This window comes from Danio rerio, chromosome 17, assembly GCF_052040795.2.
Source record: "Danio rerio strain M-AB ecotype USA chromosome 17, GRCz13ab, whole genome shotgun sequence".
NCBI lineage: Eukaryota > Metazoa > Chordata > Actinopteri > Cypriniformes > Danionidae > Danio > Danio rerio.
The window spans coordinates 16,587,477-16,612,189 of NC_141037.1; the positions used below are offsets into that span (position 1 = coordinate 16,587,477).

Consider the following 24,713-nt stretch of genomic DNA (forward strand, 5'->3'; position numbering starts at 1 on the left):
TTTTTCATGTGGGTGCTTTAGGCACACACTACACCACAGTTTACTCTAGTAAAAACTAAAGCACACTACATATTTAAATTTGATCTGTTCACAAGTTTATAATAAAGTTTTGAACATTAACAACGTGTTGTGAATATATGATCCACTTTACTTTAGTATGGTTAAAAACACTGTAGTATTTAATATAAACTACAAGGGTATTTTTTGTTGGTGTTGGTGGTTTAGGGTCACACTACACCACAGATTACTCAAGTAAAAACTAAAGCACACTACAGTATTTAAATTTTATCTGTACACTAAGTTGATACCAGTTTTGAGCATTCATTAACAAAGTGTTGTTGTAAATACTATGATCCACTTTACTGTAGTATGGTTAAAGACACTGTAGTATTTACTATAAATTACTATGGTATTTTTTCATGTGGTTGGTTTAGGGTCACACTACACCACAGTTTACTCCAGTAATAACTAAAGAACACTACATCATTTAAATTTTATCTGTTTATTAAATTTATACCAGTTTTGAGCATTCATTAACAAAGTGTTGAAAACACTATGATCCACTTTACTGTAGAATGGTTAAAAAACTATAGTACTTACTAAAAATGACTATGTTATTTTTTTCTTGTGGGTGGTTTGGGTTTCTAGGTCACTCCTGAAGGACGCAGGTAGGTAAACAGTAACTCTCCTCCTCAAACTGAATGTTGGTAGATGACGTCACCGCGCACCGTGTGAAAGTGAATGACTGACACCGCGTTAAAAGTGCTGAAGCTCTCTCTCTCTTCCTCCAGCAGTCGAAAACTGCTGTTCACCTCGGGGAGAGTCGAGTTTACCTGCGCTAAAACGGAATCACGACGACTGAGACTGCACTGTCAAGATTTCCGATTAAAGTAAAGCGCGGTGGTTCGCAGCTTACCTTGGGGAAACGTGCTCGTTTGTTTTTATTGAGCAGAATGAAACCGTCCAAAAGTGCCCTGGGACTGCTAGACTTGAGTTTTCTGTCTGCCGAGGAAGAGGCGGCCATCCGTCAGGTGCTGCTAAGAGATGAAGACTTAAAACGACTAGAGAGTGGACGAGTCAGGTAGGAAATGGGTGATTGATCCACACGATATTTCGCGAGGATAAAGTACGCATGCTTATAAATGATGCTGTATTTTCCTTCATTTAAAAGTGTAAAGTTACAGTTTTATTTATTTATATCATTATTTGTTTATTTATGTCATTATCTATGTGTATGTAATATACTATTTAAATATCTTTTACATTTTTTGTATTTAATTTTAATGTTTTATTTACTTTTTGTTTAATATTAATAATTGGCCCTCTTAATAATACTTGCATTATTTACATTTTATTTGTATAAATAAATAAATAAATATATATATATATACATATATATATATATATATATATATATATATATATATATACACACACTCACCAGCCACTTTATTAGGTACACCTTACCATATTTTCCAATCTTCTATTGTCCAATTTTGGTGAGCCTGTGCGAATTGTAGCCTTATTTTCCTGTTCTTAGCTGACAGGAGTGACACCTGGTGTGGTCTTCTGCTGCTGTTGCCCATCTGCCTCAAGGTTGGATGTGTTGTGCGTTCAGAGATGCTCTTCTGCATACTTTGGTTGTAACGAGTGGTTATTTGAGTTACTGATGCCTTACTATCAGCTGGAACCAGTCTGGCCATTCTCTCCTGACCTCTAGCATCAGCATCACTTTTCTTCCCCATTCTGATGCTTGGTTTGAACTGCAGCAGATCGTCTTGACCATGTCTGCATGCCTAAATGCACTGAGTTGCTGCCATGTGATTGGCTGATTAGAAATTTGCGTTAATGAGCTGTTAGACAGGTGTACCTAATAAAGTGGCCGGTGAGTGTACAGTATATACAGTAGCTATTTTAAAAATAGAATATGCTCTTGTTCGCTAGCATATTCTGATCTTAAATTGATCATTCACCCACAAATACCTCAATTTAATTCAATTCATCCTCCACTTCTTCCAATCGTATTTGAATTATTTTCTGTCGAACACAAAAAAAGATAATTTGAAGTATGTTGCAAACTAGTAGCCATTGATTTCGCTTTGATTTTGATTAGATTTTTTTCCTACTATGGATCCCAATAGCTACAGGTTTTCAACATCCTTCAAAAGATGAACTTTTTTCAAAACTATTTTATGTTAAAGATTTTGGGTAAACTTTCCCTTTAACAAGGGCATTTGTCTGCTCTGTTAAACAAGAACTCTCTTTGTGTTTTTCTGTCACACCAGGAAACTGAGGCAGTCTGTTCCTGACCTTCAACAGCTGAAGAATTTGACAGGCGAGTGGTTTGAGGAGCTCAGGATCAAGCGATACGGCCAGCAGACAGACGTCACAGCGGTGGTGAGGACCTCTATGAGATGGAAGAAAACAGCAGGTGTGTTGGACTTCATGCCTTCCTTATTAAAGCAACGCTGTTAAGAAGAATATTACCTTTGAGTACACACACCACACCTGTCTGCTCATTTCAAACTTTTTACACTCAGACTGAGTCATGCAAGTCAACATACTGTGCCCCATGTTGCCCTCTATTGTTCTTCACTACTTCAATGGTTTCGTTAACGGATAGTTCAGAAAGTTTTGACATCATTTACTCACACTCCCGTTCAAATCTGTTTGAGTTTCTTTTTTCTATTGAACACAAAAGATATTTAGGTGACCAAAAAGCATCTGCTGACAACCACAGTCAATATCTGAGGAATGTTGTCAAACAGATTAGCATGTGAAAATGTCTATGTTTGAAAATAAATACCATTTAGATAGCAACAGATAGGACTTTGAATTGTAAATGCAGCAGTCTGGATATTCAGTGCAACCTGAATTCTGAATAAGTGCAAACAACAATATCATGTGTTCATTATCACAATATATTGTTTTATTAAATATTGGCACATGTCTACTTTAAATTTGTGCTTTAAATCATATGCTTTTTGTGTGTCAGAACTGATTATATTATTTTTTCCTTGTTTGTTTTTTTTTAACTCAGTTCATAAACCCAACCCTTTCCTGAATGATAAACTGGACGAGAACAAAGAGCATGATAAGGATGAGCACAACACTCGTCCAAAGTAATGGCCATTATTTTACAAAACTATATTATATTGTATTATATTATATTATATTATATTATATTATATTATATTATATTATATTATATTATATTATATCATATTATATTATATTATATTATGTAACTCTTTATTTTGATGGTCCACTTGCTTAATATCAACTAATATTGCTCCTACAACAGTAATTTTAAAAAACTTTGCAAGTACATGTCAACTTACACCAACCCTAAGCCCAATCTAACAGTCTATTTAATATCTAATGAGAATTAGTTGTCATGTAGATGCAATGTTTTTAATTCAGCAAACGGACCATCAAAATAAAATGTGACCTTATATTATATTATATTATATTATATTATATTATATTATATTATATTGTTATATTATATTAAATTTTATTATATGTCTGAAAACTATATAAAAATGAGTAATATTATGTTTTTCTGTCTTCTGTAGTGCATCAGCTGACCCTAGATTAATCCATCCAGCCCTGAGTAAAGAGGTTTGTTATGTCTATTATAGTTTGATTTTCTGCAAATATACATTATATCAGAACTGAACCTGAATTTAGTGTTGTTTTTATTTTGGGTTATTTACAGACTTATCATCAACACACTCATAAGGACTTCATCGGTGATGTTGGTGAGTATGAATCACATAAATATTTTTAATATAATATTATTGTAGTAAATTAGGCTTTGTATAACTGTCATTTGAAGGGATTTTTACAATTCTTTTTTTGACAATGGTGAGCCAAGGCAGCATAAACACAGTAAAACAGAAATATTGTTAAATGAATTTAAATGAATTTATTTGTATTTTAATATTTAATATATAGGCACCCATGATAGTAACATTAGAAATGTGTGGCACGGTGGCTCAGTGGTTTGCACTGTCACCTCACAGCAAGAATGTCGAGAATGGTTCGAGACCCGGCTGGGCCAGCTGGCATTTCTGTGTGGAGTTTGCATGTTCTCCCTGTGTTCTTGTGGGTTTCCTCTGGGTGCTCCAGTTTCCCCCACAAGTCTAAAGATGCGCTATAGGTGAATTAGATTAACAATATTGGTCGTAGTGTATGAGTATGCATGTGAGTGTATGGGTGTTTCCCAGTACTGGGTTGTGGCTGAAAGTACAATTGCTGCATAAAAACATATACTGAAATAGTTGGCGGTTCATTCCACTGTGGCGACATTTCAACAGAAACATTTCAAATAATTATCAATGTTGAAAACTGTCACTATCACCAGCGATCTAATCCTTGCAGATCACTGGTATACATGCGAATCGCCGGAGAACTACATGCACACCACACTAAAGAATTACATATACAGTCATGCACCGCTCACACGCACCTGTTTCAGAGTCCATTGATTAAACACACAAAAACACAGCCATAGGATTGGTATGGACTAATTACATAGACTTTAATTACAGTGCACACACACACACCCACACCCCTATGCCGAGAATTGTTTAACTGTTTGAGACATTACGACTAGTTCCCTTTGCCTTGCCTTTCCGTGTATGACCTTTGCTTTGTTTTGTTTGTTTTACGTTGTCTGCAACATGAATCGACCACTCGCCTGTTATTTGACCACTCTTCTGGATTTGCCTGCATGCACCTGTTTGACCTTGTTGACCATTGCTTTTCTGACCATTCTTGTTAATAAACCTGCATTTGGATCCCCATCTCCATTGTCAGCATCCCATCACATTACAGAAACAGATAGACAAATATTTTATGTGGGAACTGTGATGCTCTTTCAAGAGTTCAGTTAGCTGATGATTGATAATAAGCTAGTTTGGCATGCTGTCCCGGGAGAGAGCCCCGAGCTCAAAAGATCCTGAAAAGATCCAAAAGATTGCTAGCCACTGGGCCGCCGTGCTGCCCTGTAGAAAATGGTTCGTTCATTAACTTGACTCGGGGCCAGCCGTGTCAATCATAAGCACGTGATCCTCTCGAAATTAGTTTATAAATAAACTTCACTTAAAAAAGTATTTGATGCGTAAATTGTTTAATACAGCATAATTTTTTCGAAATAAGTATTTTGAAACCATTTAATATTTTCTACTGTCACTTTTGAACAGTTTAATGGATCCTCGCTGAACAAAAGTACTAATTTCTTTAGAATTTTGAACTTTTTGTCATACTTCTCAGTATAAATAATCTGTATTTACAGAGACTCCCTCTGCTCCAAGTGTGTCTAACAAAAAAGAAAAACTACGAGCAGAAACTGATGCCAACCCTTTCCTCAATGGCACAGACCCAGGACACAAGTCTACAAAAACACAACCTAAAGAGCTCTCTGGTGGCCAAACAACAACTGTTTTCCCCTTCTCAAGTCCAGTTCAAGACACTAAACCAGAAAGAAGCACCACAAAAAATCCAGAGCCACGACGAAAAGTTTCCCTCCCTCCAGCACTACAGAGAGACCAATCATTTGAAGAGAACTGGGTGAAGATCTCCCTGGAACCAAACACTGTAAAGCCTGTACATGATGAAAACAATAGCTCTGGAATTAAACTAAAAGAGGTAAAACCACACATTAAAAACATTCAGGACACATCAAGTCCAGAAACATCTCACACTGAGTCTAAAAATGTTTTACTAAAAAGTGGTTCACCAATGAAAGAGTTTCACTTTCAACCACAGACTTCCTTAGCCTTCACTAGTCATGGGCCAGAATTGACTACACACTCCGCTCACGGCGATTCAAAGGAAGTTAACAAATTTTCTAATGCTTTCCAAAATAGCACAAGCACAGATCAGCAGTGTTTAGCTGAATTGACTTTCAGAGAGTCTGAGAGCGATAAAGCAGGTCCTTTAGACTCTGCTAATGTGCGTGATAAGGGAAGTTTGGCCTCCAGAGATATTGTTAATGATGAGGCAAGTTCAGACAGGAAGGGAGGTGAAGGGAAAAATGTAAGCATTGGTTTTCTTGTTGAGACAGATATGGATCAAGCAGTAGAGCATTTGACTGGTGAGGAAGAAATCAATAAGCATTTCTCTGCTGAAGAAGAGTCCCAGAGTCCGTCATTAAAATGGGGGATTGAAATGGATTCTCATGAATTTCCACAGGTAAAAGATGCTTCCAGTGATTTTGGTGATGACGTCCAGGTCCAGATTGAAAAGAAGAATGAAAATGAGCTGCTTTATCAGACAACTGGTGTGAAATTATGTGACAAAACTGTACAAAGTGATCTTGATTCCTGTGAAGATAAAGTAAAATTAAGGTCATATAATAATCAGACATTATCAGAAATAAGCCAAGACATTTTTTCAATGACAGATGATGGGAAGTTAGTGCACATCAGAGAAGATAAACACATGGACAAATCTGTCCCTGAACCAATTAAACCAGCTCATCCCAGTGACGATGTTGCTGGATTTGGTCAAGATTCTTCAGAAATTAAAGTTGATGTGGACAGTGCTGAAACAAAGTCAGATGTTCTACTAAATGTTCTTGCAAGAGCTCAAAAAACAAGACCACCTGTCCTGCAGAACATCACCAATCAGGAGCCAAACCTGGAGGGTACAGATGATACGGTTCCCAGTATAGTCATTGTGCCATCTGAATCTCCAGATCCAGCAGAAATGAAAGGTAAGTGGTTATGCGATCTATACTACAGACTTAACCATTTATCTGTCACCCCATTGTTTGAGTTCACTCCTGGAAATTAAATATACATATATAAATATTTGTTAGTAATTGTGAACTGTGCGGCATGGTGGCTCAGTGGTTAGCACTGTCGCCATACAGCAAGAACATTGCTGGTTCGAATTCCAGCTGGGCCAGTTGGCATTTGTGTGGAGTTTGCCTGTTCTCTCCCCATGTTCGCGTGGGTTTCCTCCAGGTGCTTCGGTTTCCCCCACAGTCTAAAGCATGCGCTATAGGTGAATTGGATGAACTAAAATGGCCGTAGTGTATGTGTGTGTGTGAATGTGAGAGTGTATGGGTTTTTCCTAGTAATGGATTGTGGCTGGAAGGGCATCCGTACTGTAAAACATATGCTGTAATAGTTGGCGGTTCATTCTGCTTTGGCGACCCATGATAAATAAAGGACTAAGCTGAAGGAAAATGGATGAATGAATGAATAATTGTGCACTGAAAAAGATGACCGTTAAGTGGTTAAAGGTTTAGTTCACTCCAGAATTAATATTCTGTCATCATTAACTCATGTTGTTCTATTCTAAAGTTGTTCATCTTTGGGACACAAATTAAGATATTTTTTTGATTTCTGTCCCTCCATTGATAGTCTGTTCACACTTCAAAACATTTTACAAATATAATTCCATTGATCGGATTAATATGAAGAGGTTTAAGTGTTTCATATGATGAACTGATTTATTTAAAGGAGTAGCTCACATACCAAAAATTTAAATTCTGTCATCGCTGATTTGTCCTGTTCCAGGCTCATAAAGGTTTAGACCACATAATGGTTTTTTAGTTATGGATCGGACCATTTTTCGGATCAGCTAAGAAGCGGAGGAGACATATGTAATTTCCTTTCCATTTATTACAAAAACAGTATTGCAAGAAACTTCTTGTTTAAACAAACAGAACTTAGAACCTGTAACTTTATTAAAAACAAAATGAAGAAATAATCAGCTGAATAAAAATAACTTACTACTACTGTTGCTGATAACGCTAAATGTAGAAATCTAACATTATAATTACAGCCTATAATTATTTGTAGTCTCATTTTCAATAAATTATTCAGTTATTCACTTTGTTTCATTGCTAAATGGATCATTTTTGAAGAATTATTTATTGGCATATTTTTGATGGCTGGTTGTTGCCACCTATTAATATAAAAAATGTAATTGCTGCCACAACTTTCATTTTTAAGCGTCGGTAAATGCATATGATGGTGATTTTAATCTTCACTATAAATATTAGTGGTTTTATGTTAACTGTTATCCCAGTACTTCTGTGTTATTTGACTGTTTTAACTTCATAACTAACTCAAAAGACTAAAGACTGAATCTCTTTTCAGATTTTTGCATTTTCAGATTTGAATGCAGCGGTTCGAAGGATTAATAAACATATGCAAATCACCATCATTTTTAATTAGTTAATTTATAATTTACCTACTATACAGTACCTTTTAGGTTTTAGCAAGAAACAGTGAGGTTTATTTTGTTGTGTTGTGTTGTGTCAAGTATGTGTCTCTTCATAGGCCTGTTGTCGCTTTCGGTAAGTTCAGGTTTAGTTTGAGCAAACTCTGAATTCTTGGGCTCAAGAAGGTGGGTTGGTTTTGTCACCATTGTAACTTGCGCTTGTCCAACTTGCTTGAGAGAATGTTTTGTTCTATTTTTTGTTTCTAAAAATTTCAATTACGGTCACAATTTCAGGTGCGGTCCAGAGTTAATCACAATCTCTGGGTTAAACTCTGAGTTAACAGAAAGTTTATATCAAACGATATATCCAGTGAAACCATTTAACCTTATTTTAAACAAGTAGGCTTTGTCAACCCGAAACTTACTCTGGAACCCTTACCGAGTTTAGACACCCCTGGTATAGAGTACATGATGACAGATCATTCGTTTTGAAGTGAACTAACCAACCCTAGGCCTGTTATAGTTCTCGCTCTTGGTGTGAGTGTGCCTTTACTCGGCATATTAATATGTTTGTGTAAAATGGCATGTCTGATTTCTGAAATGTCCTTAAGGGCTGATATTTGAGAACTACACACCCTGTATTGTGTGAATGTTCACTTAAGCTCAGGTTCAACCTGTTCGATTTCACTCTAATGAATCTAAATTCAAGTTGAGCTCAATTCTTTTGATTTCTTTAGGAAACAAACGTGGGGCATTAGTTCTGGAGGCTTTACTTCAGAGTTCCACTGCGAAAAATCCTTCATACATTGCAGATGCTTGGGAGGTGAGCTGCTGTTTGTTTTACAAATGTAATTCATGCTGTTGCAGCACTTGAAATATCATTTCATCATTTTTTTTTACAAGCTGCTGCAGTGTGAGATGATGATCAGACAAAGTTGATGGTTGTGTTCAAACGTTATGTTTGGCTTTGGCTCTTTTGTTTATGTTGCAGGATGAAGGAGTCAATTCAGATGATGATGATACCTCACTGTCCAGTTATGGGTCAGATCTGTCTAGCAGAAAAGGCTTTTCAGCTAGCGCTCTGTCTCTTACTGATGTAAGCTGGACCTTTAGCATTTCTGTTTTCTATATTTAACAGTGTTTAAAGGGCAGTTTGCCATTGCTTGGCCAAATTTGTCAGTTACCCGGTAAACAGTTTATTGTAAGTAGTTTGGCCTAAACTCATGAAAAATGTTTAAGCAAAGTTGACTTTTATGGTAAGTGCCATAGAGAAACATGGCCTCATTTTATAAAGTGTGTACACGCTCAGATTTGAGTGTGTGTATGCTTAAATACACAGCCATGTTCATATATATATATATATATATATATATATATATATATATATATATATATATATATATATATATATATATATATATTAAAAAAAACAATATTTAACGTGTAAAAGTACTTATCGACTTGCTAAGCATATCTACACACATTTTTAAGGTAATGTTGTAGTACTGCAGCTATATTAATCAAATTTAAATTTTTATCTAACAATATATATGTAAGGCACTAAATTCATCATTTTTTAAAAATATATATACTTTATTTGTATCTCTATTTTTTAAGGTAAATAAAAATAAAAATACAATAACACTCTGGAAGTTAAATGAACAGTTGACTGGTCACATGTATTTCCTTACAAGTCACAAATAGATATAAAGATCGGTTTACACTGTGTAAAGGCTAGAGTGCAATCCATTTCTCCCGATATTGCAGGTATTTGTTCATTTGTAGTTTTAAAGAAAAAGACATGGAGAGTCAGATTTTGTAGGGGGTTTGGGTTGTAGTCACTTATGAGTTAGTTTTCTTACTGGTTGCTAGAAGTATTTTTAATAAATACTTGTTTTTTTACCATCAAGTTGGCTGAAATATTTCGCAGGTAAATTCTTGTAAAAGAAAAGTCCATTCCATCACCAAAAATATTTTGTATTACTTGCATTGCATCCTGCCAGTATGACTGAATGGCTGGGCAACTCCAAAATATGTGAAAATTGTTAGTCTAAGTCAGGGGTGTCCACATTCGGTCCTGGAGGGCCGGTATCAGGTCCAGATTGGCTAATCGGGAGGACTAGGAGAATTCCCGGTGGGCCAGTCCGTTTTTTAGCCGCGAGGGCTGGTGTTTCTATCTTTTTATCCATTATTTGGCCGCAGCTCCCCACTTCTTATTTAGTTTCTTGTAGCCCCATGGTAATGATGATGTAACTACCATGCCGGCCTCGCCAGCATAACAGCGCCATTCTGGTCCAGTGGTCAGCATGTTGCGTTACGAGGCTGTCGATCCGTGTTCTAACATCACCTGTGTAATTCTTTTTTTTTTTTTCATTTTTATTGTTAAGACATATAAAACTGTAAGGGTTGTTGAACATTTGAAGTTCTAAAGCAGCTGTTTTCTTGAAAAAGACGTGATAGTGTGATTAGAAACTGAATTGGAAATTACCTTATTTTAATATAGTCAGTTCTGAACTGACGTGGGCCGGTTTAAGGCTTGAAACTCCAGGGCTGAAAAGGAGTCCCACTCCGGCCCTGGCCGGTATCCTGGAGAGTTTAGCTTCAACCCTAATCAAACACACCTGAACAAGCTAATCAAGCTCTTACTACTGTAGATATACTAGAAACTTTCAGGCAGGTGTGTTGAAGCAAGTTGGAGCTAAGATCAGCAGGACACCGGCCCTCCAGGACCGACTTTGGACACCCCTGGTCTAAGTTTAATATTTACTGTATATAAGTCTAAGTTAGTCTAATTCCAAGTCTTCCCCATAGATATACTGTATACATTAGATGTTGCCTACCATGCTGTGGTCTATTAGAAGGAATGCGCCAATAGAGCCACCATTTTAGTACAGGGTACTACTCATTTGAAATGAATGCGGAACCAGGTGCAGTGAAGGACTGTGGCCATCCAAAGCCAGAGATATACACATATATCTGTGATCGGGAGTTTTCCCGATGGTCAGAATGCAAATATTTTTTTCAATTATGAAAAATAATTTTTCTACATTGATGGATGTGATTGCACGGGCATTGCCGACGAAGAGTGTGTTTGTGTGCATGGAAATGTATTATCGTCCCTTCTTGTTTAATTTGATTTGATTCTCATTCTTACAGAGGTAGCATTTCATTAGTGAATAAATCCCCTTTACGAATGACTGGTTAATTTAACCGACAATTATATAAGTTTCTGGCACTGCAGCATCTTGCCATATTTCATAACATTATTTTATTCAACAAAACTAGCATAAGCCTAGACTTTAGTGCGAGTTGGTGCTCCTTTGCCTTATGATGAATGCAGAAAGAGGGCGGCGCAATTGACGCATGCTCAGGGTTCCTATGTGATATCTATGGTGTATATATCTATGAGTCTTCCTTACATTTCCTCCAGCACTGTCCCCTATCCTTCTGCCGTTCTAGCATGAATGTTAAGTTGGGGGTTATAAAGTAGCTGGTAAGACTCCTCCAGAAAAATTCTCGCCACATACCTGGAGCTGGAAGAAGTAGCCTGTACTGAGCAGATATTCAACCAATCTTCCACCAAATTTATCCTTAACAACAAAGATGCAGTGTGAGAGATTTATTTCACAGTGTAGTCAGATTTGTTTTTTTAACGTGAGTTTTTGCAAGATTAAACTAATTAAACTAATTTAATAGCCTTATGTTGAGAACGTTTAATCACATATTGTAGTCTACACAGGTTTATTCCTAGAAGATTTGCAACGTCTTGATTTACTAATGTATAAAATCCACAATAAATAAATAAAATCTAAATAAGCTAAAATAAAAAAAAAACATCTGCAGCTTCTCTGAAAATTAATAGAGCCTTAAACTTATATAATATATTTTAGGGTCAGGCGGCAAATAATCAGAAAACAGTCCAAAAATCAAAACAAGACAACACGAAACACAAGTGAAGTGCACGACACAAAACAAAATCCAACCATGTAGATGTTTGAGTGCGGTGCTTAAATAGTGTAAGTAATGTGCTGCAGCTGTCAGTTTAATCAGCGTCCAAATTGGTAAACTGTTACAGCTGTGAGATGCAAAGCAGGATGGTAAGTGTAGTCCGGGTAAATGGCTGATGGAGTGTTCATATAGCTGGAGTGCCCTCTAGTGCGTCTGGTGGGTACCCCAGTTAATGACTTGTAACTATATGAAATGTCTATTTTTTTCTTTCTATAGTGTTTTTTTTAATGTTTTGCAGGAATTTTGTGCGAATAAACTTTTTATAAGTCGTCATATCAAGTGATTTTAAGGGTAGGATGGCTCACTTTTTATAATTAAAACTTTTTAGTTGATTAAAACTCTCAAAAAGTGTAAGCATGAGCGTCTACGTCCACTAGCAGGGTCTCAATTTTCGTCATTCTGAAGCCTAAAAATTTGGATATTGGCGTGAGCTCTTTTATATGGTAATGATAATAATTAAGGGGCATTTACAACTGTCAGTTGTACACAATTTCAATTTTGTTATTTATAAATGTCTTTGTGAATATCTTTAAGAGAGGCGTACTCATGGGTTTTGTGCACACATTTGTTTTCTGTGCATCACACTTACAAACTTTTTGGAAATTATGTTATTATAAAATTTTATGCAACATTTTATAATCGAGGCCCACAATAAAAGGGGAAAGCTGCAGATGTTTCTACATATTAGACATAAAAATATCTAGTGATATATGAAACATCTAAATTGCATAATGTCATTGAATATTGTCATGTTTTGCTGTGTGGTGCATGTGTTTATGTTTAAGTAGGTCGCAGGTTCAAGTATAGACTGCATCATTTCCCAGTCCCCTATTCCCGGCTCTCTTCCACCCTTTCCTGTCATCATTCATTTTTCTTTCTAAAACATTAAATGTCAAAAAAAGAAAAAAAAAAAGAGATGGTCTTCCAGAGTTTCACGCCTGCTCTTTTTGTCCCCCGTCAGCGCACTGGGAGTTTGCTGAGTGTGTACAGTGACGCTGGGGATTTTGGGACTGTGGAGGTGCAGGGCTCTGTAGAGTTCGCAGTGATGTACAGCCCTGTTGGAGAGCTCATCATCATGATTGAACAGTGTCAGGATCTCGCTATTGCTAATCCTCGTAAGCAACGTACTGACCCGTAAGTTAGAAACTGTCTAGCGTAATACGGCTTTAAATTAGTTTTAGTTTTTTTCTCCTATACATTATTATACTTTATCATAAGATTTTTTTTCCTGTGCAAACACAATGACTAGTATGGTTTTTATCATGCTTTTTTCATCTAAAATGTAATTCAGTGTAACATTTGTTATTAAGTATTAAGTAAATGTTTGGTTATTCCTCACTGTATGAAATACACATTTTAGCATTTTATTTATTCAGTTTTACATGGTATGTATGGTGCACTTCTTGAAAAAATTTTTTGGCCCACATCTTTTATTGAATAATATACTGACACAACTCTGATAAATAAAAGGGTTAATAGTGAGATGCTGTCAAACTAGGGCTGGGCGATTAACCGAAAAGTAATCGAAATGGACATTCAGAACCTATAATCGATCAAATTTTTCAGGTAAATTTGTTCAATTACTCTCCCTACTGCATGTGGAGTCACGTAACCAACCCTATCTCACAGCGAAATCGTACGAATTTGTACGTAGTAACCAAGTGGCTAAATCGTAAGCCACTTGTAGTAACTAAATTTAGCCACTTGTTTACTACGTACGAATTTATACGATTTCGCTGTGAGATAGGGTTGCACATAACTCCTCTCTGTTAACACGGATTAAAACTTCTGCGTTAAATGCACGGGTGTGGTCCGGCGCAGCTTTTGCACAGTCACATAACCGCGCACATCTCATAAAATGTAACAACATGTCGCACGTTTGCATTACATTAAAGATGATTGAAAGCTGCCCCAGAGATTACATTACATTAAAATTATTATTTACATTTATTATTTACATGAAAATATTTGTTTACAGAAGATGAAAGAAATTCTTAGTTTAAAATATTATTTACAGGATATGCAAGTTATTTTATTTTATAAGAGATACTGCTTATTTTCTACTTTTAATATATAAAAAATGTTGGCGGTTCATTTCGCTGTGGCGACCCTGGATTAATAAAGGGACTAAGCAAATGAATAAATAAAAATAAAAGCGAAATAAAAGAAAATGAATGAATAATTAATTTGGTTTCCAAAAGTGCACGATTTATAGGAAAAAAAGTGACTGTTGGTTTTAGGCAGTGTGTGTTTTGTTTTCAGTTGTTCAGCAATGATGTTCAATAAATAATCATAGATAGTTTGTTTCCTTCAATTATTTTAAAATCAAGTAAAGCACCCTTTATTTAGAAGTCTCTCACATGTAATATGTGAGCATATTTACAGAACAAAACCTATCAGTGAACTATGGAGGCCAATAAATAAAGTAATCATTAATTAATCGTAATTGAGTTAAAATTTTCAATGAATCAAAATTTTGATTTTATTAATGAATGAATTAATGAATGACGCTGGTGTAACAATAAAGCTACAGAAGAGCTTTAACAGTAAAGTTATTCACGTTTATTCTGCTTATAAATAAATTGAAAAGTGTTTTTCTGCATGGTGTGAAGGATGAATGTCAAATGAAAAGCATTTGTTTAACATGATTTCAGAATAACTTTTTGATCTCATTTCACTTCACGACCTCTGAAAAAAACTGTATATTTTAGATGGTTTATTGAACAAAACAATAAACACATATTAAGTGGTTTTTTTATAAATATTACACAGCCAACACTTGTTTAATCTTGCCATGAAAACAAATATATACTGTGTATTTAAAGTTCATATAAACGTAATTAAAGTTTTGCAATTTGAAACATTAATTCACCCATATCTGACTTTTTTTCCACAAGTTTAAACATTAATATGGTTTTTGTCAGTCTACCTTTATTAAAATAAGAATATCAAACTTTCCTTCACAGTTATGTCAAGACATATCTCTACCCAGACAAGTCTCGCCGCAGCAAAAGGAAAACCACCATTAAAAAGCGGACTGTGAATCCTGTTTTTGTGGAATCTCTGAGGGTGCGTTTCTCCGTGGGAATAATAGAAAGATTAATATATATCATGCATAACTTTTAAACTTATCTGTAAATGTTTCTTTAAATCAGTACAAAGTGAACCGTGAAGAGCTGCCGGAAAAGTCTCTGAACCTCTCTGTGTGGCACAATGATTCCAGGGGCCGAAATGTGTTTCTGGGTCAGGTTGAGCTCAGTTTTAGGACCTGGGACTGGGGTCATGAAGCCCTTACCTGGTACAACCTACAGCCAAAGGTACACTGCTTATGTTTTACAAAACCTAAATAACGAAATTTACAGTAACCTGAATATATTATTGATATAAAAAATCCAGCAAAATGCTTAAATGTGATAGGGGACATTTTGATTTGTTACTAATTGTTGTTTTACTCATTGAGTACATTTACTTGGACACCGATAATCCTATTTTAATACGATTAAGACAATACTCTGATTAAGAGTCGACCATGTAAACAGTGTTTTTTTTATTACCTTAATAACTAAACAGAAATCAAATTAAGACCATTCCTATTTTAGTCACATTATTCAAGTGCATTACAGACATGTAAACACCGCAATCAAACTATTACCGTTGTGTAGGATTTTGCACCGTGTTTTGTGGCAGGATATTCCATACACACACGTCTGCTTGACACTATTCTCTGCACCTACCGAGTCAGTAAAGGACCAAAGATACCTGCATCATGAAATGCGGAGGTTTCTTTCCATTAAAACACCCGTCCTTACTCCATACTCGCATCCAATACCTCAATTTGTCTCAGGGGTATAAATAAACCATTCCTTAAAGAAAGTGAAACTGCAAATAAGTTGACTTTTTTTAAAGAGCCGACAAAAATTGCACGCCTCAAACCAGATACCTATGACTAAAACAGAACTGTATATATTTTAATTGTATTATACACACAAAAATAATTTAAGAATGAAAATTATATTGAATTATTGCCTGATAATTAAAGCTGAATGTATGATCCAGATGGCAGAGTCAAAATATGCATACTGGGAGTCTTTATATACAAGACATATATACAAAATATCCCTAAATACACATACAGACATTATTTTTTAGACAACTTAAATAATAAAAACTTGCGTTATCATTCAAAACTTAATAAAGTTCAATGAAGTTTTTGTGTTTGATTATGAACAGGATTTTTTTCCAGGAGTCGCAAATTGTAATTCTAGAATCACCCATATAGAGATGTTTTGTGTCTAACTTCTTAGTTTTGTCTCAAATAGCCATGTAATAAATGGGATAATGTACATCCAGCCAGTTGTTATCAGAGAGTAAAGCTCCTCAGTCTAAAACAAATGATGTGCCTGTCAGGCTGTATTCTGCAATAACAACTGAGAGGGTGCTCGCTGCAGAGCCATTTGAGGAGAGGTGAGCTCCAGAGAGGGGGAGCATGAGCTGTCGCTCCTCCTCCTGTAAGCTGTTTTAATGCGTACACCAACCCCACCCCTAACCCTACCCCCAGTGACATCACTCGTAGAAGAAGTGCAAAAAAGGTGGAGCTCAAGCTTAAGCTCCCCCTCTCTGGAGCTCACCTCTCCTGAAATGGCTCTGCAGCGAGCACCACTTGTAACAACTGGCTGGATGTACTTTATCTCTTATTTAAAATGGACCTATTATGCACATTAGGTTTTATGATTTAAACATAGTTGTGTGGCAACAGTGTGTTAAAAAATAAATAATTAATTTTATTTATATTTAAATTAATAATAAAATAATAATCATATTATAGATAATAATCAGAAATAATAATGAAATTAAAATAAAAATCAAACTTGATAAGGGGCATTATAGATGTTTTAGGATGCACAAATGAACACTGTAGTCTACATAGACTGCCTTTTTATAAGCCATAGACTGAGCCAAAAGAATTTTGAGCCATGGACTGCCTTTTTCTGAGACATTTTCAGTTTTTCATGAAGATAAGATCACTCCAGTTTTGAATCTGCTGCTATGCTGTTGCATAGGCATTTGTAGCTCCACCCTCTTTTCACAATAGCATTATAGTGTTAATTATAGCCTAAATAGTGGTTGTTTCAAAGCGTCATATATAATTATTTGTGATGTACTTTGAGCTAAAACTTCACATACACACTCTAGATACATCAGAAACCTATTTTACATTTTGTAACAGGTCCTCTTTAAATGACTTTGTTTAGGAACAGAGTCCATGCTGTACATTCTACTATATAAAAGTGATCACACAGTTCATCCCATTTCTCTAGTCTAACACAATATTACATTTTCTTTTCATCACAGACATCGGAAAATGCAGAAACGAAAGAGTCTAATGGATTGCTGTCAGTTTCACTAAAATATGTTCCATCAGCATCCACTGGTACAGTTTTAATGCAGTCTGTTATGTGAATTCCATGTGTCTGTATATCTAGAAATACTGCTCATGAAAAACAAGCTGTATTTGCTTTAAATGCACTACTTGATTTCAGGTGGGTCGAAGAGCAGCACCGGGGAGATTCATGTTTGGCTGCGTGAGGCAAAAGAATTGCGTCGCTTGAAGCCTCAGGGAGTCGATTCCTTTGTTAAATGGTGAGGGTGTGTTTGTTGTCTTCTGTTACGGACCTGACTTTAAAGCAGGCTAAAGCCATTGTTCCGTCTCCAACTCTCTCTCACGCTTCCTCTGTGTCATGTTTGAAGTGTCATGTTTGTGTTTCGTTTCTCTTTGTCGTCTATCAAATTGATGTGAAAAGAAAGGGAAATAACTCTGATGACTATTTTGTTTGGTTTGGAGGACGAATGCAAATACAGAATTATTGTCTAAACGTAATAGTTTTACAAACATTTAGACCAAATTAAGCCCGTAGCCAGCCTGGTGAAAGTAGTGGTTCTTTGTAAAATTTAAAAACTGCATTTTAGTGACATTTTAAGCACTATTTCAGTGTCAGATCGGATGGTCATCATAACACTTTTTAATGTACCAATGATATTTCCTAAAGATGTATAATAAAGAAATATGAATTAAGTACTTATTTTTCAAATACAAATATATTACATCATACTGTATATCATAAAAAAGAAGGAATCTGTTCAAGTTTCAAATAAAAACTTTTAGCCTATTGTCATTTATTAGGCAAATTACACACTGGCCAGCACATTCAACTTTCCTCAGTCAGAATTTGGCCCTTTGAATAAGAAAATTTAATTATTACATTCAAAACTATATTATATTCATTATATGTATTTATTTATTTATTATATTTTATTATTATATGTGTAATTATTATTATTATTATGTAGATCTTTGTGATTTTTCTAGTCTCTCTTGTAGATTTGAAAATTCATGGATAACAACAATAGCCAAATTAGTATTCAAATTAGTTTTAATATGGGCCGCTTTTGGTGCTTCACATCTTTTCATTGGTCATTTTTTGTTTCAAGAGTGAGGTCCAAGATTTAGAATAAAAGTTACTTGTAAAGTCTTTCCTCCTTTAAAAAAAAAATACAGTTGCGAAAGATGACTTCACTTACGTCAGATTGTATGTTTTCTTGCACAGCTGGATGTTGGGACTATTAAATACTAGTTTGCATTGGCCAAAACTGATTATTGAGGTGACACCAAAGCGACAGCCAACAGAGGATTCTGTCTGGTCTTAATGACTTTTTTGATGGGTTATTTCTGGGTCTTCTGATCCATCCGAACCCCTCCTTGCTACATGGCTGCAAATGTTTTAATGCACTATTTTCCTGATGCAGTGTGATTTAATAGCTCTTGTAGAACACTATTTATTTAAATTGTTTGTTTAGATTTGAACATGTCCAGTCATTTTTCAGCTCAGAATCAAATGAAAAAAGTATATAAATGTAAATTGATTTTCAAGATTCTCATTCTTCATGCTTTAACGCTTCCGTTCATTTGAATTAAAACTTGTTCTGGAGGTACATTCTTTGGAAGTAATGAACTTTTTTTTAGTGATGCATCATATATTGATGGACCATATCAGTAAATTTTCTGTCGAAACATTATGGATAACTTCCACCAAAAAAACACTTTAAATGTGTGTGAGTTTATTCTAGAAGAAAAAGAAGATGTTAACACTGTAAGATTTTACAACCCCAAACCAGAAAAGGGTAAGACAGTATGGAAAACGCATAAAAAAAGAAAGGGGTGATTTCCAAATTTACTTTGACTTGTATTTCATTGCAGACAATACAACAAACAATATTTAATGTGTTCCTCATGATTTGTATTGTTTGTTTGTTTTTTGCCTTCTGCTGCTGGAAAACACAGAAATGTGTTTATTAAGAAAAAAGAAAACTATAAAAATTCTTTCTTTTTTTATTTGTGTTTTCCATACTGTTCTAACTTTTTTCTGATTTGGGGTTGTACTTTGAATAACTCTGAAGAGGACTTTAAATTCGATTTTGGGAAAAGAAAGCTCTAGTCTGTAGTTTCCTTGTTTTCTGGAGTTAAGGTAAAAAATAGAATCACTGTAATTGTTTGCCATTTGTCTTTGGATTTAGGCTCAGAAAATTAAGATTGGTATTTATCACTATCAGCAAAAATTTCCATATCAGAATAAATAAAGTATCGTATTTGCTGTCGTCTCACAGCAAGAAGGTCGCTGATTCGAGCCTTGGCTGGGTCAGTTGGCGTATCTGTGAGGAGTTTGCATGTTCTCCCTGCGTTCGCGTGGGTTTCCTCCGGGTTTTTTTTAATGTGCTTTACGCAATAGTCACCAGGTGGCACAAGGAACAACCGCTTTTCCATTGTATTGGTTGTCATGCATGTTTAGATGGGTTAGATGCAGGCCTGGATTGGCTAATCGAGAGGGCCGGGAGAATTCCCGGTGGGCCGGTCCATTTTTGGCCGCGAGGGCTGGTGTCCCTAGCTGCTTGCACTTTCAGCAGTCGCGCTTTATTTATTTCTTTATTTATTTGACCATAGCCTCACTCTTTTTATTCATTGTTTTGCCGCAGCCCCGCTCTTTTTATTTTCTCGAACAAAATGCAGCCTGCAGGTCATTCGACCTCAAACAGCGGCACCTTGGTGAAAATAAGAATTCAAATAATTAATATTAATGAATATTACACCTGCTCAATAAAAAATAGATGATTCACTACATCTGACATATCTTGATCAGAAATCCATATAGTATACTAATTGATTATTTTTTGGTCCTTAGCTACATTTTACCAGACACCAGAAAGAAAAGTCGCCAGAAGACTCGTGTTGTGAAAAAGACCCAGGACCCAGTGTATAACCATGCCATGGTGTACGACGGCTTCAAAACTGGAGAAGTCACTGAAGCCTGCTGTGAATTGACTGTTTGGGATCACAACACACTCGCCAATCAGTTTCTGGGAGGTGTGCGCCTCAGTCTCGGAACAGGTAACAAAACCTTTTCTTCTGATGAAAAAAATTGTTTGTGATAACAATAATTAAACCTAGAATCAGTCCTGTAATGCATCAACAAATATGACACTAAAACCACAAGTAAGTGGCAGCAAGCCTTGTCTTGATTCAGCGTAACGATTCACTCAAAACAACTGATTCATTTAGAACTGAATCAAGTGATTTTTTATGAATATATCACTGACTAACTTGATTTGTTTATAGACAGATTAATTTAGTAAGCAAAAAGTGGCAGTGTTTCTATAAGATGTACAAATGTGCTGTTTTTACGTTAGTAAAAAGCAGAAAACACTGTGTCCAAAATGTAAATAACTCTTTTTGTTGGACCCTTGTATGAAGTCAATAGCGCATTTACGATTTGCACTGATATTCTGGTAAACAGCACTTTTGCTTTTATGATATTGCTTAAAATTGTCTTATAAAGAAATTAGACTGTAAGATGACTTATATGCTCCACCTGCTGGAAGAGAATGAATTTGCATTATTAACCAGCATGTCTGCTGTTTTAGTTTTGTGCCAGTGTATTTTATGTAGCATAATTTCACTAACTTTTTACTTCATATTATAAATTTAAACAATCAATTTTAAATCTCCAACTCCGCAAGATAAAGTATGTCGTTTGTGTAGATCAAGATTTAAGTGCAGTTGTTGCCTCTAATTTGAAATCACTGCACACTCATCTTGTAATAAATCAAATAAACGTTTTCTCATACTTATTTTTCTCTACACTGTAAAAAAAAAATGTTGATTTGTGTGTGGACAGTATGAAGGAATTAAGTTAATTTATTATTTGTTACCAAGTTAAGTATATTAAACAAAAAACATTTAAGTTGTCCCAAAACAAACTTCCGAATTTGTTGTTTCAGCTCATTTTAATTAAGTAGTCTGAACAAACAACAAACGGCAATTATCTATTAATAAATTCTAAATTGGCTATGAAAAATAATGATCAGCAACTCTACTTAAAAGAATCAAAAACCCACAAAGAAGTATTTCTGCTTTCATAACTTGAACTAAAGGTTCATTCTAACAGGCTTTATCATGCAGTGAATGCTTATGGACTTTCAGGATGTGTAAGGAGCGACCTACTCTACTGTTAACTCACACCCTATAAAAATACAATAAAAAACAAATAAAAATGACAATATTAACATATAGGGCTGGGCCAATAAACGATATCATATCGAATTGTGCTAAAATTTATTTAGATAATGATGATAAGCTCTGGACATTTTTACTCGATATTGATCTAAGAGCCAATCACACAACAGCAATATGCCACAAGTTCGACAACAACCAATCACCATGCACAACAAAAGACCATTTCCTACCGCACTTTGCTAACAAACTCGACAATACGACAAAAATAAAGAAAGAATGAGTGGAAGCAGTGAAGAAAGTGAAACTAACCTTGAGTTATTATCCAAAGAAGATGAAATTATCGACAAAAAAGGCAGCACGAATTCTGTTATATGGAAGTGGTTTGGCAACCTGAAGTGTGACAAGGAGCAGAATAAAACGATCTGTATGTCAATGGTTTGTGAAAACCAAGTCTGGCAACACAACCAACCTATTCCATCCCCTAAAAAAGTATCACCCAAAAAAAATCCTGAATTTTTGTGTGGACTTGCTGGACGTTTTTTTTTTTTATGTTTTGCACATTTAATTTTTAAACAGATTAGTCTTTTTATATGTATTTTACTAATTTTTTTAATTTAAGGCCAAATGTGTAGTCTGTTTTTGTTAATAAAAGATATTTTAAATAGTAATTTATTGAACCCTATAATATTTGTTTTATCAGTCATTGTTGGGATAATAACTTTTAAATCTGGAAATATTAACAATTTATATTAAAATTGTTCAATATGGAAAAATAATGATTAAGGTTTCATTTTTGCCTTATCGCCCTGCCCTAATTACGTCTATTGTGCACAGTCTTCATTCTCTTCACTTGTATTTTGTGCTTCATTGAGAATCCAACAATCCTGCCAGCAGGTTTTCTTGAAGCCTTTCCATCAAACATTGTGTCTCTGTTTACTTGCAGGGCAGAGCTATGGCAAGAAAGTGGACTGGATGGACTCGGTGGATGAGGAAGTTCAGATATGGAAAAGAATGTTGGCCAGCCCGAACAGCTGGGTTGAGGGAGAGCTTCCCCTGAGGTCCGCCATGACCCCGAGGAAATCAACCTCCTAAAGTTCATCCGTGGTCTTCAATGTTTAGTTGTGAGAGAAAAACACACACGGGTGGTTTCCCAGAACAAACCAAACTCTTTTTTTTCCATTACCAAGCCAGTTTCTTCACTTCAATCCTTCAGTTTCAAGAGAAATAAAACAAATGCTGCAAAATACTGTACACATGTGATTATGTGAATGAGAATATGTAATACTTAATCAAATTATTTCATCTTAAAATTTGATATATATTTAATAAAATTGGATTATTGTGATTTGTTTCAAATAAAAAAATGACAACGTTTGCATTCCTAAATGTATTTCTAGATGTGTTTAACGAAAAAGAAATGTTGTTTATATTAGTACTTATCAATTGGGTCACACTTTATTTTGATGGTCTGTTTGTTGATTTTAAGTTACATTGCATCTACATCCCAACTGATTCTCATTAGATTATAAGTAGACTGTTAGTTGGGGTTAGAGTAAGTGGACATGTACTTGCTAAGTTTCTTATAGTCAGTTAAATGTCTGTTGAAGGAGCATATCAACAGATATTAAGCAGACAGTCTACTAATACTCAAATGGACCATCAAAATACAGTGTTCTGATGCTAAATGTCAAGACAGTTGTTAAGTACAAGTATCTATTTAACATGTACAAATGTAGTTAATAAAAAGGTTTTAATAAATGATCATTTATGATAATAAAATCATATAATGAATAATAAATTATCTAATAAATTATGATAATAAAAGTAAAATCTAATAAATAAATATTAGTGTGTTATGAAGGAAAAATAGCATTTAATAGGTACAGGTAACTGATAAGTATCTAATTATTAGGAATGGTCACACTTTATTTTGATGGTCTGTTTGTTGAATGCTAACTAATTCTCATTAGATTATAAGTAGACTGTTAGGTTAGGGTTAAGATTAGTGTAATTTGACATGTACTTGCAAAGTTTCTTATAGTCAGTTAAATGTCTGTTGAATGAGCATATCAACAGATATTAAGCAGACAGTCTACTAATACTCGAATGGACCATCAAAATAAAGTGTTATCTAAAGTATCAGAAACTAATAATAGGTATTTGTATCTTTAAAAAAAGTGCAACTGTAATACCACATCATTTACTACTAGTGTATTACAATATGTGATAGTAGTCATCAAAATTGGATCGAATAGCTGATATTGCATTGACGGCCTCTAATAATCCCTAACTTGAGTTTGTTACTCACAATATAACAGTCATTAGTCATAATGAAATAAACAATGATATCTAATGAATAAGGAATAGTTTCTAATATATAACAAATTAGCTCTAGGGGAGAGCGGGGACAAAAGTAACGTGGTACAAAAGTAATAAAGCGATTTTCTCAAAGCCCTGACAACATTTGCTTTCTATGCTATAACACAGGGGTGTAGCAACCAGGGGGGACAGAGGGACACGTCCCCCTCACTTTTAGAGACAGACCATTTAGAAACAGGTGTATAACAGCACATTAGGCATGCAAACCTTGATCGAGCTGCCAAATATCAGCTGATTTCGGGACTGTGTCCTGCAGTTAGATCTGAATTTCAGGTTTTTTAAGTGCAGAAAGTAAATTATTGGTTCTCTTTTTCTTATTACAAGTTGTGTTTCTCTTTTCATGTGCCACGGTAAATGATCAGTATGCAGGTTATTTACTGCAATAACATTTCCTTAAGTTTAAAATGTCTGAGCTTTCAGTTTAAAAGTAAATCAGGTTTAAATCGCAAGAGTTCCTGTTGGGAAAAAAGTAACACTGTTATTTATGTCCCACTGCTAATAGACAAACCTTATTTTTCATTTCCACATTAGAGTTCTCAGTGTTTTAATTGATATGTTTTATTAAATTAATGCATAT

General features: G+C 35.1%; 1 protein-coding gene across 3 annotated transcripts; it reads left to right on the top strand.

Moving 5' to 3' along the window:
- The first annotated feature begins 722 nt into the window (after positions 1-722).
- On the top strand, positions 723-23,143 carry si:ch211-266g18.6. 3 transcript variants are annotated; one of them, XM_087290224.1, is made up of 16 exons: positions 723-1,081; positions 2,286-2,431; positions 3,041-3,122; positions 3,579-3,624; positions 3,722-3,764; positions 5,303-5,655; positions 6,202-6,724; positions 8,922-9,007; positions 9,176-9,280; positions 13,154-13,326; positions 15,159-15,261; positions 15,348-15,509; positions 17,545-17,623; positions 17,733-17,832; positions 20,427-20,632; positions 22,701-23,143. In XM_087290224.1, exons 1-16 carry the CDS (start codon positions 954-956, stop codon positions 22,847-22,849), a joined length of 2,484 nt encoding a protein of 827 aa, XP_087146350.1. In that variant the 5' UTR covers positions 723-953; the 3' UTR covers positions 22,850-23,143. The 3 variants fall into 3 exon arrangements, with proteins under 3 accessions (XP_087146350.1, XP_087146351.1, XP_087146349.1); XM_087290225.1 differs by having other exon boundaries at positions 6,625-6,724; XM_087290223.1 differs by having other exon boundaries at positions 5,303-6,724.
- Positions 23,144-24,713: the final 1,570 nt, after the last annotated feature.

Excerpts from the sequence above, each read along its gene's own strand:
- si:ch211-266g18.6 (XM_087290223.1), top strand. The coding sequence starts at position 954 with ATGAAACCGTCCAAAAGTGCCCTGGGACTGCTAGACTTGAGTTTTCTG. Across the intron at positions 15,262-15,347 it reads TTTTTGTGGAATCTCTGAGG|TACAAAGTGAACCGTGAAGA; the intron begins GTGCGTTTCTCC and ends TCTTTAAATCAG. Across the intron at positions 20,633-22,700 it reads GCGCCTCAGTCTCGGAACAG|GGCAGAGCTATGGCAAGAAA; the intron begins GTAACAAAACCT and ends GTTTACTTGCAG.